Here is a 20,140-nt window from a genome sequence, read left to right on the forward strand (position 1 = left end):
TTTGTTCGCACCTGCATCTAAATTGACTTTGTATCTTTTGAAGAAAGGATATCCGAATAACAAATCGGCTTCTAAATTCTTTACCACATAGACTTGGTCCTCAAAAGTGTGCCCTGCAATCTCAAAAAGAATGGTTCGGTATCCCACAATTCGGGACCTCTCATGTCCAACAAAATCTTTTAACCTTATTCCTGGACATCTTTGCAATTTCAAGCCTGGTAATCTCTCTCGGAGCTTTTCCCAAACATTATAATTCATGACGGTGCACTCGCTTCCTGTATCCAAAGTACATCTTATGTTTAATCCTAAAACTTCTATTAGAATTTCTGGCTTCTTGCTGCAATTCCCAGTTACTTCGAAAACATTAAACAATTTCTCTTCTTCTGAATTTGGATAAGAATTTATATCTAAATATAAAACATCTAAATTTTCATTAGTAATTAGTTTGTCTTCTTCGCTCTCACAAACATCAAGATTGTGTCGCGTTGTAGAGGGGAGAGCTTCATCTACAACGACCTCTGGTTTAAATTTGCTCGACTGGTAGAGGGAATATCCCAAGAAGGAGCTTTAATAGCGGAGGGAATTTCCCATACAGGTGCTCTAGGGTTCAAAGCACAGTCTTCTGGAATTTCGTCAGTCTGTATTCCACATTCTTTCTTTCGAGACTGGTTCCAGTTCCCTTGATTCTGGTTCTTATTCCAGAATGTCCTTCTATAGGAATCCTTCCTTTGGAATCTTAGATTTCCATTAAACCTCTGGTTGATCGGTGTGGGCCTCTTATCTTCTTCTCCTCTATTCCTCCGGGATAGCTCTAGATTCCTGACTCGAGGTTGAGGATTTCTCCGTTCATCAGTTCGTTGGTGATCGGCTTTCCATCCTTCCATTTGTTCAGACGCTTCGAACTTTCCCAGGAAATTCGTGAGTTGGTCTATGTTGGCGGGATCTCGAGTTAGTACCAGTTGTCGCACTCGTGAAGGTAACTGGCCAATGATTAAGTTCAGCACTTCTGATTGGTTGATGGTTTCCGTCAGATTGCAGTATGCTGCATATACCTCCCAGCAATATTCTTCCAATGATAACCCTGCACCTTTGCTATAATGTTTATTCCTCAGGGTATTCATTTCCCTTTGTTTTGCTTCAGGTGATGCGTATTGCTTCCTAAATGCAGAGCGGAAATGTTCAAAAGTTTTCCATCTCTTTTCGTTTGCCATAAACCAAGCCTTGGCTTTACCCACCATTAGCGAAGGAAGGACCTTTAGTCGATACATCATGGGCATTTTCATTAAATCCATATAAGTATTTATCTCCTCCAGGTACCTTTCAGCAGATACTGAATTGATTTCTCCATTAAACTTGGTGAGGGAATTGACGTCAGACATTCGGAGAATCCGATTGGATGAATGGTTTAAGTAGGAATTATCTTCTACCATTTTTTCCGTAGAGCAGTCTCTAGTTCGTCTTATTCCGCCACTCCTTTTTCGTTTCTTTCTTTGGCATGGTTCAGAATGTTCGGGAGATTCGGAACTGGAAGAATGAGAGGAGCAAGAGGTTCTTACACATATCTTCTTTGGCAGAGTTTCCATCTCTTCATTCCTATTCTCTTTGCCTAGCTGTAAGGTCTCCAACTTTGAGTTTATCGTTTTTATAATTTCCACTTGTTGCGTTTGGACCTCATTCGTTTTTTTTATTTCACTTTCCAAATTTACGGATATTTCCCTCTGACTTTCCTTCAGCTCGGTTAGTAAACTGCAGTTTTCATTATTCTTGTCCTCTCGATTCTTTATTTCTTGGTTCAGACTTTCTTGTAGCTGTTTAAAACGGTCATCATCTATCTGCCGATCTTCTCTCCTTCTTTCCACCAGTTCTTCATATTTTTCGTCTCTCTCTTTTCTGATTTCAGCTATCGCTTCGGATATTTCTTTTCCTAAATTAATTTTAAAATCTTCAAACATTTTCTTACTCATTTCTCGTTCCCTTTCTCTTTCTGCTTTCTGTTCAGCATCTCTTTCACCCAAGGTTTCAATCAAACGTGCGAACTTTTGGTCACTCATTTCTCGTTCTCTTTCTCTTTCTGCTTTCTGTTCAGCATCTCTTTCACCCAAGGTTTCAACCAAACGTGCGAACTTTTGGTCACTCATTTCCCGTTCTGCTTTCTGTTCAGCATCTCTTTCACCCAAGGTTTCAACCAAACGTGCAAACTTTTGGTTATTTTCTTCCTTGTCCTTTAATCTTTGCTCTTTTTCTTCTTCCTTTTCTTTTAATCTTTGCTCTTTCTCTGCTTCTTTCTCCATCTGTCTTCGCATCCCCTGTTCAGCTTCACGTTCTTCTAGCTTCTCGATCCAACGTGAGAATTTCTGATCATCTTCTTTTTTGTCTTTTAATCTCTGCTCTTTTTCTGCTTCTTTTTCTTTTAATCTTTGCTCTTTTTCTTCTTCCTTTTCTTTTAATCTCTGCTCTTTTTTCTGCTTCTTTTTCTTTCTTAAAATCAGTCATAAAGGAGATCATCATTTCCCTCCAACTATCACCTGTTGGGGTTGGCGTAACTTGTTTTTCCACACACTGTCTACACTTAACGTCTACCTCCGCTGCTACGTCAGATCCTGGGGTTTTATGTGCGCAACATTCATGAACGTATCTGTTGCAGCCGGAGCATGGTAATAAGGTTTCCTCCTTCTTTTCTTCATTCGTACAGCAAACGAGCCTCTCCTTTTGCTGCCTGGTCAAAGGTCTCTGGGAACCTATCATCTTTGCTTCTTCTGTTTCAGGAACAGGCTTCTGCTTCAGTTTCTGGAACAGGCTTCTTCTTCTGTTTCTGGAACGGCCTTCTTCTTCTTCTGCTGGGCCACGAAGATCCACAGGTGGTTGCTTCGATGGTCCTGGTCACGGTCGCCAAAAATCACTGACACGCACCTTCTGCCTTTAGGGCTTTATGTTAGTCCGGTTACAACCCTTTTATCGGACTTCTCAATGGCTTCTAAGGGTTAGTAGGACCAAGCCCTTGCGTGGTCTGTGGTGCAGGATTTATTTTTAATTATCACCTATGCAAGGTTGAAATGAAAGATCCTTAAGATCTTTTACTCGAAGATTTATTTAACTTCCGATGTTATACAAACACTTTTTCAAACAGACAATTCACCCGGTATAACTTGTAGGCCTAAACCTATTAGTTATACCGAAGTTTATAACCCTGGTCTTTTGATGATGCAGGAGAACACCTTATTCAGAGTTGGGTTTGTGAATATCCGCCAAATGGTGTACAAGTACTCCAGCCAATCCGAAGATTGAAGCAAGATATTCCCCAACGTCCCCTGAACCATCAACCTTTCGGCAACCAGGAGAATGTCCCGCAGACTCACAAAAGTCTAGCTCTTTTATATCATATTGTTGTTTACAATTTACCATGGTTATTACATAGTTGTTTAATATTTCTATAGTTTCAACATTTAAGTTAAACAATTCATTACCCATTAACAATAACACATTTTTAAAGAAAAGGTTCCAACATAGATTAACATAATACAGATTGAATAGTTTTTTGCTTGAAAAATCATGTGTTGACAGGGGCGACACATGCTTTAATCCTTTAAAGTGTGTGGACTATTGCGTATGTGTGCGTCTTACTTGTATTAAGAAGTGAGATTTTTAATTAATACTAAACATAATCAAATCATCATTAAAAAAATCATACAGAGGATGACAAATCTTAACCACAACTTTTGTAGACCCCGTGGCGGACTGGTTAGCACATCCGGCTACGACGCCAGGGTTCCCGGGTTCGAATCCTGGCCTGGGCATGGATGTTTGTGAGTGTTCATTCATCAATTTCATCACATCATCACTCATCCCCATCTTCGCAAATTAGCCAAACTGTGGCACAAAAAGCGAAGTAAAATCAAAAATCAAAATAAATCAAAAATTACCACAACTCAATGCAATTTGAGATTTCCAAATATTCAGTTTTATCAAATCCAAGACCACAAGCGTAATTTCTTGACTTTCTTTACTGGTAGACACCCTGATATAGATCTGATAACTGTTTTTTTTTTTTTCTAAGCGAACAGGAAAAATTTCTTTATATCAGATTTTCATACCGTTTCCACCCTTTTTCTCTCTGAATCGAATCGTATGAACTGGGTAGACTGTTACTTTGAATCGTTTCCACGAACCGGTTCCCTTGAAAGGACCAAATCACCGCTTCCAGGAATCCATAACGAACGCTGATTAGGCGATGAATCCACTTCCGCTGTGGCCACTCTCGCCAGCCGAGTGACGCAACCTAATGTGAAAGCGATACAAGCGGCTTCTGTTTGAGCAGTGAGCGCGCATGATGAGGGAAACACATGATATCAACTAACCGTAACAGAGGAGAACTGTTTCCACGCGCCTTCAGTGGGACCCTTCAAGGCCTCAGCCACAAGTCCTAGCCACGAAGAGTTCCTTTCTCGTGGCAATGGATCTAAAACACGGGTACATTATTGTTCCTGTTGGATGTATTTTTTATTAATTACTGTGATTGTTATTAGTTTTCTTATTCATTGAGACTCTGGCTGAACTGGTTATTGAAGTTCCGGGTTCGACTTCAGGCATGAGCATGGGTTTTGCTTTGTCTATGTTCCTTCATCAATTTCATCATCTTCTCAACATCGTCGCGATTAGCCAAAATGGCGAATATGCAACGTAAAATAACACAAGGATTTTCAAATTAAAATAAGATTTGTATAAGCTTTTACACAAAACGTTTAATTACTTATCCTACAGTACAAGGGTGATAGATAAACAACTTTTTTTCTTCCATTCTCTTCCCAACAATAAGCCAGACGCTGTGGCCGAGTGGTGTTGACCTCCGTGGCGGAGTGGTTAGCAGAGCGCGCTACAACGCCAGGGGTTCTGGGTTCGAGTCCCGGGTAAGGCATGGGTATTTGTGTTCGTCCAGTTGATTAGAAACAAAGAAAAATGTAACAATTGAAAAGTGTAAAAGTGAGAAAAGAGTGAATGGTGGGGGATACCTCCGTATAGGGGGTATTTCCTTTTAAAAAAAAGAAAAAAAAAAGTGGTTAGCACATCGCGCTGCGACACCAAGGGTCCCGGGTTCGAATCCCTCTCGGGCTTGGTTGTTTGTGAATGTCCATTCATCATTTTCATCACTCATCCCCATCTTCGCAAATTAGCCAAGAGGCACAAAACGCGAAGTAAAATAAACTAGTCAATTAATCAATCTTCCCAACAATAAGTGTGTCATTTTAATTTAACTTTTTTTTTAAACTGACTGACTCATTACACGAATGTTTTGGACATTTACGTGCACAAATGGGGAAATATGTACACTCATATCACTTAGTACGTTTCTTTATACAGCATATTTGCAGAAGATACAATTAAACCTACAAGTGTATCAATATACGCTGTATAAAACACACCTTGTTACTAACTTCGTTGTCCGTACATTTCAAGAATCTCAACCATTTGTAGTTGAGTGTAAGGCATAAGTACATATGAAGTAAATTGTGCATAACCAACGACAACATCTCCACCAGCATACGTAAAAAGATATTCCTTAAAAACACGTAGGATTGCAATAGAACATAGGCTATATTTAATTGAAAATAGTCATGGACAATTTGCAAAACTATCTCATACATCTAACAGTACTACCAGACCGGATTTAACCGACTAGCGCGCTCACATTGCTTATAATTTTGTGGCTGCAGATTGACCAATGGAACCACAAGTCTGCGTCAAGAATAGCGACATGCTTGTCTGACACGGCCAGTGCCCTTGCACACTTCTATACTTACGACACACATGCCCCTTGTCTTTCTTCCGGACGCCGTTGCACTAATGGACAAATTCACAAACCAAAGTCTATCCAGGACGATAATTCGAGCTAGATTTAGAAGCGTTTAGGAGCCGGACGAGAAATAACTGTCTGTGGGATGCCTCGCCTATCGGTAATTAAGACTGGAATGGATCTGTGAGCGAGGGAAGTGTTTAGTGAACGCACGCGATGGAAACGACCTTTTGTTCTTGCAATTATAAGCGCCACGCCTTCGTCGCAGCTTTTTTGAACGCGGCCAGCAAGAAATTCCATTAGGCGTGGGAGCGATCCTTTAGGCTCGATGCTTATCTTAAAAGTGTGAGGTGGTACCTTCATGCTTGAGGATTGCCCTTCAGTTCCCTGCGTTTAAGAAAAAGTTAAGTTTGCTCTTTTCTTAACGCAGCGATGCACATATTGAACATAAACACATCAGTTTCTTTAAATAGTGTTTTCACTGACTGCGATAGATTTAATAGGGACAGTAGCAAGATGAAGATGGCCGGATTGTTTTAAAACCGAGACTAAGGCCTTCACTGAGTCACGTCATTCGCCAAATCAAAATTTCTTCACGATGAGACTTAGTGAAACATTACCAAACGCGACTATGTAAAAACTTAACATTTTAAGGTGTTTTTTAAATATATTTGTGTTATTTCGAGACGAGATGCGCGTTGATTGGCCTACTCACAAAGTTGTCTGCTCGAAATACCGGGCTTATGAGCCGCGTTGTATCACTTTGATTTTGTCATCATTGATCATGAACGCCGCTATTATTCCAAAGGGGAGAAAACCAAGGGTAGAAAAATACAGGGCACCTGAAAATTTTCTCCTGGCACATCAAGTTTCAAATTTAGTTTTAAAGAAATATATATATTTTTTAATATTTCGAGTTACCTTGTGTAATTTTCCATTAACTTTTATAATATAAAAATGGGTACAGTATATGTTTTTATTTGTGTGTTTTCAGCATCACGCCTATCATTAAATCAGAATGATGAACGTGTCATAAATTTTTTCACTGTTGCTAGCCGAATTTTAAAATCTGCAGCGATATTGTACAGTCGGCAATATACGAATTAGATTGTATTGCATAGTTAATCATTGTGTTACCAATAGAGCTGCTTATAGAGGGTTCTTGACGGAGGCCACTCCTGCTCAAGAATTCATAACTTTTAATCCAATCTTGTATTAATCAATAAATTAGATGTTTTAAGGTCACGTTTCAAAAGGTGTAGCTTTATCTTAGTTGGATTCATGGTTTTCTTAGCCCATAAACGACGCAACTTTATAAGATACAGGAGTTTCGATATCAAAACAATACCAAGAATGTGACGTGATGAGACTCCCAGCTGAAAACTAAACAGTTTGGTCAGTCAGGTTCAAAAGAGGTCACAAATCCTAACATCAGCCGTACTTCCGTCAAAATGTGGGTGATATTCCGTCAGTATTAATGTGCAACCCTAGCAAAGAAATCGTATAAAGCATTACTTCTTGTCGATCTTTAATTATTTGCGTTTTTCAAGAACATGGTTGCATGCTTAAAACTGAAACCGCAATGTAGACTAACCTAGCTGTTTATCTGTTCTTGCAGATTGCAACACGAACCCTACCCCTCAGGAACAGAACCAGAGAAGATATCGAACCCAGTTCACCAAGGAACAGCTCAACAGGCTTGAAAGCGAATTCTTCAAAGAGAGCTACGTGTCGAGACCCAGGCGATGTGAGTTGGCGGCACAGTTAAAGCTACCGGAAGCAACCATTAAGGTGAGTCTACATCTGCCATTTTACATCTGTGGCTCTAGCTCTTGTCTAATCAAAACCTGATTGATTTGCTTTATTTTACTTCGCTTTTTGTGCCACTTTTGGCTAATTTGCGAAGATGGGGATGAGTGATGATATGATGAACCCGGGATCCCTGGCGTCGTAACGCAATGTGATAACAACTCCGCCACGGGGGTCGGCTGTAGATTGACATAACACGAATTGCAGAATTGTAGATTCAATTTAACATGCATTCTTATTCGTTTTTAGTATGTCTTATGTGCACAAAATCTAATCGGATTTTGAAACCGTGAAAATACCTAAAAAACTGTTTTACTTTGAAAACTACTACAAGTACATTTGGGTACACAAATATTATCAGGCAAATTTGGTATTTTCATTGATTCATTGAGATTTTGTTTTACTTCTTGACACTTGCGTTGCATAAAACAAAGTAAACGAAGATAGCGATGGGCAAGTTGCCTCGAAAAGTGCTAACAGTTTCAAACGCTAATAGATCATAACATTTAAGTGGTACGGTATGCAACATTGTACGCAAATAAAAGAGCAATTTAAGGACTCCAAATGCATGTAGCTTATTTCATTGTAAGAAGTAGTATGTCTTACGTACTGTTACAAATTTAACATAAACATGCGGTTATGATACATTCTTGACAGATTTCCATTCTCAAATCATGAAGAATAGGTAGTAGATAAACACACAACTTGTCATGAGCTTTCAGAACCGGAAATCAGATTTTAGCCAAAGCTTATAGTTTTTTAGTTGTTTTATGTAATAAACTTTACGAGCTGATTCCGTAATATTATAATTACAATTATTTCAAATTCCCCATTCTTTAGTTCGTTTGCGGAGATTAGTGGTTATTATTAGTTGCATAAAGTTTAGAAATGCTCAATATTAACAAGATTGTTATTACTTGCAATTGCCGCCAAGGTGCATATGTACCTTACATGTACTAAATAGGAAAACCCGATGTTTGATTAGTATGGACGAACGTTTGTTGATTTGATTGGTTGTTTTATTTTACTTCGCTTTTCTGCCTTGGCTAATCGCGAAGATGAGGATGAAAGGTGATAAGATGATGGTGAAAGAACAATCACAAACATGGCCACTGGCCAGGCACAACAGCAGTTCCACAGATGATTATATTGGCTGCGAATCGAGACACAAGAGCCTCCTTAGTCCTCAAAGTGCAGCCCAGGGTGTACTACGTGGATGTGGAAGAGAGGTTGACATTTGTATGGGGGTCCCTGGCATATATTAACTTTGGATCATGATAAAACGACAGAATATCGTGAATGATGCCCTGGAATGAGCATGATGTGCTACACTGATAGTTCATCAAACAACACGTGTGACGTTATACTCACGGACTAATGAGAATCACAGTTCCTCTGTCAAGTCTTCCATATACCTTTGTTGGTGACCGTACATACAGCAGAGATAATGTAAACTAGAGTATTTGCATACACATGCACTCACATACTGTTATTTTTCACTTCGAGCACTGTTGTTGAAAACAACGTTTGAATGAAATCAGTGCAAGGACAAGAGCAACCCGCTACGAAGTTGCAAATAGTGTCAGCTGAATGAATATCTTGTTACCGTTCCTTAATAATTCTCTCGTTGGCTTAAGCAGCCTGTGTTCCGAGGCGCGGGTCTTGTCACAGATAAAAATCTCGCTTGTCCTCTTCCTCGCTCACAATGGCTCGTTTATGATCTGGGAATAATAATTCCTGCGACAATTGTGCAATAAAAGTAGAGGAAGCCAGAATTGAAGCAGCCTCTCCCACGGTCATTCGCACGTGAAAACACAGAATAACACATGCATCGAATTTCGACTGCTGCCTCGGCACGCAGAGAATAACAGTTTCGCGAAACATGCACGGGCGGCGCTGATAAGCGGCTTTCAAGTGCATTCGTCTGGACCTCAGTTCTCCTTCCTAATATTTTAAATAAATTTTCGAATATTTATATAATATTTAGTTTATATCGGCAGTTTGTTCTCTTGTAAGGTTTACGCCGTTAAATTGAACGACTATGAGGTTAAAAATACGAAAGATTTAGATGTTTCGTTTAGATTTGCACATTTCTCGATTAGGATGTATCATCATGCAAAGCCATTGTAAAGCAGTCATTCAAGAGTGGTCAACAAACTAGTTTTATACGAAAAAAAGACAGAATTTTCAGAGTGCAATTTTAGCACTATTTTCTCGGAAGAAAAAATGTGAAGAAAATTTTTAAAAGGTCATTAGAAGGCATATTTGATGTACGTGTTGGCAACATTGCTCATCTGATATATAGTGAAAAGAAGCGTGCGCACATGCTCGTACTTTTTTTTTATTATTCTTTCTGAAGATCTATTATTTCAGTTGTATGTTCTGGGACTTTCCAAGCCTGTTTTTTTTTCTTACTTGCATTGTTCGTGAATGGTAGTCTTCTTTCTTCTTCATTGACTTCCGCCGCCGAAGAGACCTTGCCATGAAGGGACAATCATATTTTGCCACTGCCTACTGTTGAAAGAGTTGATTAGTTGGAATGTTGGCAGGCGTTGAGGTGAAACGCTCAGGTTGGCAGCCATGTCGGAAGGTGCGAGTTTCAACTGTGAGCCGCTAAGTGCTCGTTGGATTATCTGAGTAATTCTCACTTTGCCCACCTCAAAGGCGGCGTCGTCGTTTATGGGGGGCGGCATGGCAATCAGCGGCGGAGTTCTTACCAAAGCCTAAATGCCGATGTTTGCTCATTTCTTTTCTGCATCATAACCAATTCCACACTGCCTCAGGAAATTCCTGCGCTCCCCAAAACTATTTCCACCTCTGCTCAGGGATCTTTTGCGGGGATACCACTCCCACATTTTCCTTCTGGCACCACAGGAATGTTTGTACAATGAATGACACTCGAGAAATCAATTAGGAATTCCTCATCTGGGACCATCCATCTCTGAAGCGTACTTGAGCTAAGGTATGCCATTCAGTACATGTAAGGGCACTGCATCACGCTCGAATTAAGGGGGTACGAAGGGGCTATCCCCACCGAGAAATGTAAAACAAATCGTCAATTAATATGAGTAGAGATCGTTCCCTTCCTTGACGTTTAAAATTAAGCGATCGATCACATGTACGATTGTATTAATTCATGCATTTGAATTAACTAAATGAAATCTGATCCATTTTCTTTTATGAAATCGCCTGCAGACGCAATAGTGTCGAGTTCACATGACTTTTGGGGAAGGGAGACAAAATTGACAATTTTTTTTTAGGAAAACGTATTTTTTTAAGTTGCACTTCAATTTATACTCTGAGTACGTTAACATTTTTCAATGCACAGTGATGTTCTCATTAATTTTTGTTTATCTTTTTTTTGTTTGATAGACAAAATATTTTAAATAATGTGGTTTAAAGAATATTATATATTAATTTGGTTTAAATAATATTATTGAGCTTTTAGTCTATTTTATGCACAAATAGGGTAATCAGAACCGAGCCTACAGATTAAAGTGTAATCCTAGCCACCACTATGTGACCAAACGGGATATCAAACTCAGGAACCTTTGATTACAAGGTGATCAAACAAAGTTTAAATACAAAAATTATCTTCTTATAGTTAATCTAATTAATGTCATGAATCACCTATCTGCATCCAAATTGTGCGTAGAAAACCTTGTTGATTATAATTTAAAAGTTATTATTCATAATAAATAAAAAGTACAATTACATTGTTATGAGATTTGTATCATCCTTGGGGTGCTGTACGTTGAAATCAAACCATTCTTTCTGTATATATACGATCATGGCAATAGCGTGCACTCAAGAAACACTGCGCAATTGTTATTATTATTAATGCCTGCATTATTATTGCTACTACATGTGTGTGTGAAACGGAACTTTATTTCTTCATTTGCCTAACCGGAAATGCCCCGCACTCACTGACAAAATGGCACTCTGCTCCTCCTTGAGGTGTAGAGACCACTGAGTTGAAAGTCAATCACATATGACGCTAATTGTTGGGTTGTGAATAGAATCTCCATTCTCTCTCTCTCTCTCTCTCTCTCTCTCTCTCTCTCTCTCTCTAGTTGCTAGACGTGCACAATTAAATGAAAGCACAAATGGGATCTTTTGAAGCGGCGACTGGGAGCAGAAACTTGCGGTTCATCCTTTCGGAAAGTATCCCGTAACACACTTCGCTCCAACTATGAGGTCACGATATCATGTGCTGGGGCATTCATTTAATGGCGGTCGCTAATGGAAGGAGTGTGGCAGCGCCACCTATGTGGTGGGGAGACAGTCCACAGAATGCTGCAAGGAATTGTAAAAGGAGAAGGAGGAATGCGGAGTTTTATTGCCGCTGTGTGAAGTGGGACGACCTTTTGGAAATTTACACAAAAGTTCTGTACATCTGCTCGGATGATACAAGGGTTCTTTTTTTAAAATGTAGGAAATCGCGGGAATGCTTTTCTGGCCATTTTTGTAGCTATAGATACTTCATGTTTACTGATACCTGCAAACCCATACCTTAGGGCATATTTATTAAAATAATAATGAAGAAGAGTTTGGAAACATAGGTAGTAGAAAGAAGAAAGGGAATAGAACTTACCGAAACTTGTATGGATTAAATAAACAAAGAAACAACCGAAGGATGATATATATATTTCCCACACCTATAGGATATTAAACCTGTGCATAAGTAGGATAAATAGAAGATGTAAGTAAGAAGAAAGACAGAGAAGAAGAAAATTTAAAATTATATGCAATAAGCCTGTATTGTTGAAATGTGTAAGGAATTTATATCTTGGGAAAATTCACGTTCTTAGAATCTAAAGGCCGAGAATACAAAACGTTTTTTCATATATACTAGCCTACAAATCGAAGCTCATAAAATGAACTTTGTTATAAGACGGACAATTGCAAATAATTTCAAAGATGCAATAGGAAAAGATAGATAGGAAAGACAAACACAAATATCGATGCCTAAACCTGGATTTGAACCCAGATCTCTTTAGTTTTACAGCACGTTACGTTTACTACTGGATTGAAGCTTGAAGTTGTGCAACTGTGCAGATATTAACGAGTGCGCGCCACGAACATGAAATTTATTACAAAAATCACAACGCGTTTCAAATGTTTGCAACTTTTGTACGAGAACAAATTTTAATGACAGATTTTCAGATGAACCTCGACACAACGTGGAAAAAAAAAACCTAGAAGCGAGAATAATTAAGCAAAATTATGAGAATTCCCTTCATGCGTAAATAATGTTGTGAAAGCTATGCTTACGTAAGCCATTTTGTTTGTATTCCCTCTTACAAATGTAAGTTGATGAATCAAGCTGTAAATTATTGTTAGCAAATGCAGATTTTTTTTTTTACAGCCAAGATACCGACATAAAATAACACTGAAAAAATGTTTAATTCATTCCTTTATGAATCTTATAAGAAATGAATCGTACGAAATCGTAATAGAAACTCACATCTTTTGTGTTTTACTACATTTTTACAGTTTTCTATTTGTCAGTTAACAATTTTAAATTCGCACATTAAAACTAAGATATCGTTAAGTTATCGTAGCATTATCAAAAGCATTTCTGCGTAGTAATTTTTACAGCATGAAAGCGTGTTATTTTACCTGTTAACAAATTTGATGCAAGGTTAATATGTCCATGTTTACGAATGTAAACTTTTAATAAAGTAAAGTGTATTTGAAGCTCGTGCATAAGCTTGCTATGTTCTCTGTTGTTATTCCTCTGAACTCCAACTTCCGGTTCATGTTCGGTTCCTGGCAGCTTTCTTTCACAATCACCTCATTGATCAAGTGGATGGAAAACTTGCTATGTAATGCATTTATTTTGAGCGCAGGCGATTTTGACTATAGAGCCACCTACCGGATAGTTCCAAACTACTCTGTTGAGTGTTGTTACATTAGGGACGTAAGACAACGAATCACTTTCTCATTAATAATGAACTAACATTTTTCTTTTAACATGCTATTTAGTATATAAAAAAACAACCACAACACATTTATAATTCGATACAAAAACTAATTCCATTTGGATATATTACTGAAAATTAGAATTAAACAACTGTTATGATGATTTGACCGACGGCCCTGCCATCTGGCGAAACGTTCCAAATTAGATACTTGTGTTTTCAGGCCATAGTATCCAGATCCATATATTTTATGATCAGGTGTTCCTATTTCGGTTAAGTCTAGGAAAAATCGCGCACATGCACAGGACAATACAGATGGAGGGATCAAATTAATGTAGTTTCACTTCCTGTCTTGTCTCCTTTTGAAGTAGAAGATGTCGACATCCCAAAGACCCACCTTGGTAATGATTTCTGTAAATGGTCACAATTGACTTACTAAAGCTAAATTTGGAAGGTAGAAAGTTCCACAGCACATAATACTAGGCGGATGACCTGCCTCTTATTGTGTAGATGACACACTTGAGTGTAAGCATATACTTCTAGGAACGAAGGGCGCATAATAAACATTCAGTGAGCATAAAACGTTGCTTCGACTGAAAGACATGTCGAAATGACGTGTCTTTTGTCATTGTTCTCAGTCTAAAAGAAAGGAGGCGCCTTCCATTAGCCACACACGCTGACAGTATATCGCTAATTAACGCTCAAAGCGTCCGCCAGGCGGCTCTTCAGGCACTTTTTTGTCGGGCTTTAAGCTCGCTAATTTCTTAAACAAACACGCTTTTAATCTTGCCTCTGCATTTTAGGCCGAGAGAAATTTCAGAATTTATCACGTGCTCGTGAAAATGGAAAATAAAACGCATTATAAATAACAAGATTACCGAGTCTTCTTTTATTCGCCGCCGAGGCGAATTTGTTTCGTGTTCGACAACTTAAATGCGAATCCACGTTATCCTTGTGCTAATTCAAAAGCAACTAACAGAACCATTCATAACGTACTTCTCCTTGCAGTATCTTTTATTTACCAGGTTTGTCCTAGAAAAATAACATCTGCTAATTTTTAGAATTGCGTCAATAGTATTCAGCTCTTTTAAGAAATTAAAGGGAACCATGAATCAATTCAAAAGAAGAAATGTGGGTAGGTGTTAATATTAGGGTTGCACAGCAAATGTACGTGTCTGATGTCTATCTAGACTCGCTACGAGTTCAGAAGAGGAAGGGGGAAGGGGCAGGTGGATATTATTGAGGTATTGAAATAGTTCTGTTTTATATTTTGTATGTATCTTTCAATACGAGAGCGAGAACGAGATCTGTATCTGATGTTCGAGACGAGACCGCATATGAGACTATACCATGTCTGTCTCTGTACCATCGCTAGCAAAAATACACCTCGTTGTGAAATTTCCTTGTAATGGGGAAAAATATAATGTTTTCTGTAAAATTTATACGTCTTTCGAGAATGTCACGTGAACACATAACTTCATGTACAGCTAGCTTCGAAATTACTTCATCAAAGATATTCATACTATTAGACCTACAATTTTACTATGAAGCTCTTGTACTTATAACTCTGTAAAGTTTTCTGAAATATCTCTTGACAGAATTAACTGAATGTGGTGGGACACAAAATGTCAGAGACTGAACTCAATTATTCATGAGCCTTTAATTCAAGCTTGCTTCCTCGATGACATAGTGGTAATGTCTTCGTCTTGTAATCAAGGTGTCCGGAGTTTATCGGTAGAGGCACATTGCACAGTGGTTCGGATCCCACTTTAGGCTCTATGTCCAGTCCCGATTAGCCTTGCTGTGCTCTAAGAGGTCTTATAAATAAAACTCAAATAAACGGTTTAATTCAAACTTCTGGCGTTTTCTAAATACAAAGTACTCAATATTTATTCTTCTTCTTGCAGGTGTGGTTTCAGAACAGGCGAATGAAGGACAAAAGGAACAGACTGACGATGAGCTGGCCCTACGCATTCTACGCCGATCCTGCAGTCGCCGCAACCATCCTGCAGGCCGCAGCAACCAGCGCCTACCACCCGTACTCGCTACCTGCAGCCACCAGCTACTACCACGCCCTCAGCCTCAACAACAGATACTCACCGTACCCTCTGCGGCCTCAGCCAAGCTTCCTCGCCCCTCCGTACCTTCACCCGCCGGCCGCTACGGACCCTCTGGCGCTGAAGGGAGTGTCGCTGTCCGACGCCGCCAGCACGACGGTCGCTCCGACGTCACCGAGCACGGCGCTCAGCGGGCATTTCACCGCGTGCCCGGTTACGTCGACGGACGCTAGTTGGCGCTGCGGTCTCTACTATCCTCAACCGTCTAGCCTCGTCGCGACGCGGCAACCGAGCCCCGACGCTACCCGGCCTGCGGCGACGGGACTCTTCAAACCGTACCAGAACGACGTGTCGGAAAGGGCGCAAAGAGAGTGCACAAACAATTTCAGCGGGTACTCGATAGCGTTCCCCAAAGAGGGCATTCTCCCACGTTCGGAAAGCCTCATCTCGCAAGCTCCCAAAGTTCCAAAATGTCTGTCGGCCGGAAGCGAAGTCCCAGAGTGCATTTCGGCAGGAAGTAAGTAGCTCCGTTCGTTCAAAAGACAAGATTGTCCGGTTGGAACCTTCAACTTGCAAGCGAGCTAAGGCAGCTCGCGCGAAACAAACTCAACTACGCTCGTGCAATTGTAGTGCTAACCCTCGTCCGTGAAAAGATGAAGGAAAACACACAACGTTCTTTAATTTGCCAAAGGAAAAAATCAGGAGAAATCAAAGACCACGCAGTGCCAAACGCAGTGATACAACTTTTGATTCAATTTGGAACTGCCAAGTAAAATGTCATCTCAACATCAACGTAGCCGTTGAGCAACGAAATGGTTAGCTTTAGTGATAATAATGCAACATGAGAAAACCTGTACAAAACACTTGAGAGGAGACCATGAGATATCTGATAGTTAATTGTACATCAAACTTCATTTAGGAAATGCATATGGCGCTTCATTGTCATTCGATGTTACATTTTTATCCATTTCCAGTATGTATTTTGTATCACCTTTTAGCAGAAGTTTTAATAGATTTTTTTCACATTCATGACAATAAATCAAAACATTCACTCCTTATGACCGTGGGAAGATTTGTGGTAAAAAAACTGGCTAAAAGATAGTAGTAACTTGAACCAATCTAATGAACAGAATTACAAGATTCACTTTCAATAGAAATATGTGTTACATTACGATACTTTCTTCTTTTTAATATTTGTTAAACTCCCGATTGAATACTGACAATCATCATACCTGTAAATTAAACAAAATAAATCGATAATACTCATTATCGTAAAACAAAACAAGAAAAATGTAAAGTGCAGTAGATCCAAACTTTTCGTTTGAATCAAATCTTTCGTTCAGTGTAAAGAAAATCGTAGAATTTCTGCACTAAAATTACCCAACTTTATCGCGACATCTTTGTTTTAGGTTTTTCATTTATACCTCCCAAATTTGTATTGTTTAACGACTCAAGAAATGCCACAAATAATGTCTTCTATACAACTTGTACTTGAGTTAAGAACAAAAATAACATTTCATTTTTTTGTTCTCTTTTGTAGAGAATGTCCTTTATGCCCGATTGATCTTGAAATTGTGTTCATGGAATTGGCTTCATTTAAGTAAGATATATTATAGTCAATCTTCAGTCTGAGATATAGATGCACTTGTTACTGCTATATAAAAGTACTTCATACAGGAAAACGGTTAAGAGGAAATATGTTCAGATATTTTAGTTAATTTCTAAAGCCTGGAGTTGAAAAGAGTGTGAAATAGTATGTAATAATTATCAAGTTAATGTACAATTTATTTGAATAGAGAATAGGGGTGCGATATGCAGTATGATTTGTCTAATATTTATTTAACTCATTTTGTTCAAGAATACTCCATTGTTATTTTCATGTAGTAAAAGTTTGTCTACTCATGTTTACATTGAAGTAACGCCAATTTAAAAACTACTCTTAAATGTGTAAGGTTGCTACTTATACTTGCAAAGTGTGCCAAACAAATACAGTGACTGATGCATAAGAAAAGACAATTATTGTTTTTTGTTGATATTTTGTATTAATTGTGAATATAATTACGCCCGAGTGTAAGTCGTTGTAAATAGAGAAAAACGTGAATGTGTGAGGAGAAAAGTGTATGTATAGATGCTATTGTTCGAATGCCATAGTTGTAAATAGAATACCAGTAATACCATTTGCCTTTGTGTTGGGCTTAACATGAATCAAAATGTACTTGTACCCATGATAACTGGATTTGTTAAGTTGACTTATTTTCCCTGTGTTTTCACGGTTGGTTTAAATTTTGCACCCAACTTTAAGTTGTCTAATGTGTGCTATTCACTGGCCCGATCCGTTCTTCCAACAAATTGTGCGAAATTTAAGCTAACTGGAGAAAATTGTGAACCAGATTTGTTCATAGAAAAGAAAATACATATGTTGGTATATAACTGTCGTTTTTATGTTCCTTAACCTTGAATTTGTGATAATTAAACATAATGCAGCATTGGCTAATCGCGAAGATGAGAATGAGTGATGATATGAGGAAGAGACACTCACAAAGAACACCCTTGCGCCAGGGGAGGCTCAACCCTCCCCCTGGCACTGCCGTCAGCCCCTTTGACATTAGGTAAAACTATTTTTTGTATAATTTGTTTGCAGTGAAAAGTGAAAATGCAGACAGCAGCTATTACATTCATTCATCTTGTTTATGAGCCGAAGTCTAGGTAGAAGATTCTCTAGACTTGACAAAGTTCTTTTTTATCTGTACCTTCGCTGTCCCTTCCCCATCTGGGTCAAAGGTCAACAGCTCCCAATTTTTTGGAACGAAGGGGAGTTTTATTACTTCGGGCAGGGGTGGAATGTACTGTAGACACTATGATTGAATATTGTTTTTTTTTTCTTGCATGATATATCTGTATCATCAAAAGTAGTATGGAGTTTGTAGTAAGGTATGATGTCAGTAGCAGCCAATTGACACTTCAAGAGATGTTTTATTACAATATACAGAAAAAAACTAGTATTTGCATGATATTTCTAAATTTTAAATTTACATTAACTTGAGGACCTCCCCCCACACACACCCACATAATTTACCTTAATTTAATACTGTTAAACTTTCGAAGATTGGCTTGGCCTACAAAGTCCCTCCTGGAAATCAATACTAGCTACGGGCCTGTCTTGCACAAAATTTATATACCAATAACAAGAATCTAACATCTAACAAAAATATAAATTTAAATGCCTCCCCGATGATATAGTGGCTCGGATCCACTTTGAACTTTAGGTCTAGTCCCGATTAGCTTGTGTGTGCATAAAGTTGATTTAAAACACAACTCGCACCAAAAATATAAATTTACAAGTATATTACTCGTATATGTACTGGCATCCTCTTCAGGTTAAACGCAATGCTGAGGATAAATAATTTAGACGAAAAGATTTACACAATGGAATACGGATGCCCAGTAAGAAAGTAGAAGTTCGAACCTTTAGCGAGATCACAAGTTGAACATTGAACGCGCTCGGTCATTTGCATAAATTGCGAATAATGGTAAACCAACTAATTAAAAAAAAACAATTACCTCAGGAATATACTTCCAAAAGCATCTCAATTCTAAGTCAAGGCACTCAGGATGTGACGAGACAACAAAGGATCACATGAAAAAATAACCTGGAGAGATACTGGAATGTACTGAAAAGAAGGAAAGAAATAAAATAAACACTAACCCTCGGACAAAATCTCAACCAACAATTATAACTTGCGACATAATCATAGCTTGCGAAGGTTAATTTTTTTTGGGTTGTCTTAAGGAGAGTTTCAATTGCCTATCTGGACAGTTTAAACGTAATGGTCATAACTTCATGTTCCTTTTTCAAAGAAACTGGTTAGATATATGAAGATGAAATTTTAACATTAAACTCTATGAGTATTTGTTTTCCTTGTCATTGTGACGATATTGAAAATCAATATTAGTACAAAATCTTCAACTCTAACAAATGTAATACAATACAAGGCTATATCTCTACAGGTGGTAACAGCTGAGCCCCTATCATTAAGAAAATTGCATGTTCAGTTTTTCCACGTTTTCTAACGCACGTTACTTCATAAAATATAATATTGTACTTGGTCACTTGGTAGTTAAGGCTCAACTGGACCTTTGGCAGCCGAATGGATGAATTTTTAATAATTTTCCTCTCTATTCGAAAAACCGCTGTGATATTCCAAAATATGAAAAATTATATACGCTTAGAATTCCTTCTAGAGCATTGTCGTGAATTTTCATGTAGCTTGCTTTTACTGTTGTCTAGATATTATCAAAAGTTTCGCGATTACGAAAGTTATTAAACTTTTGATAATATCTAGATAACCATAACAGTGAAAGAAAACTACACGAAAATTCACGTCAGTGCTCTAGAAGGAATTCTAATTTTTCATATTTTGAAATATCCAGGAGGTTTTCGAATGGAGAGGAAAATTTGAAAAAAATCGCCCATTCGGCTGCCAAAGGTCCACCGAGCATTTGTTTCTGGTTCATTCATTCCAAATGGAGGTTTTGGGGAATATTGAATATGCATACCCGAG

General features: G+C 38.4%; 1 protein-coding gene across 1 annotated transcript in view; it reads left to right on the forward strand.

Annotated features, from left to right (window-relative positions):
- eve (homeobox protein even-skipped) overlaps window positions 1-18,008 on the forward strand; it is a 40,897-nt gene extending 22,889 nt beyond the window's left edge. The window contains exons 2-3 of the mRNA XM_083143380.1: window positions 7,407-7,579; window positions 15,429-18,008. Of these exons, the coding sequence (XP_082999506.1) occupies window positions 7,407-7,579; window positions 15,429-16,103 (848 nt within the window). The 3' untranslated portion in view covers window positions 16,104-18,008. The remainder of the gene's footprint in view (window positions 1-7,406; window positions 7,580-15,428) is intronic.
- Window positions 18,009-20,140: the final 2,132 nt, after the last annotated feature.

This window comes from Lepisma saccharinum, chromosome 21 (genome assembly GCF_977018435.1).
Source record: "Lepisma saccharinum chromosome 21, izLepSacc3.1, whole genome shotgun sequence".
NCBI lineage: Eukaryota > Metazoa > Arthropoda > Insecta > Zygentoma > Lepismatidae > Lepisma > Lepisma saccharinum.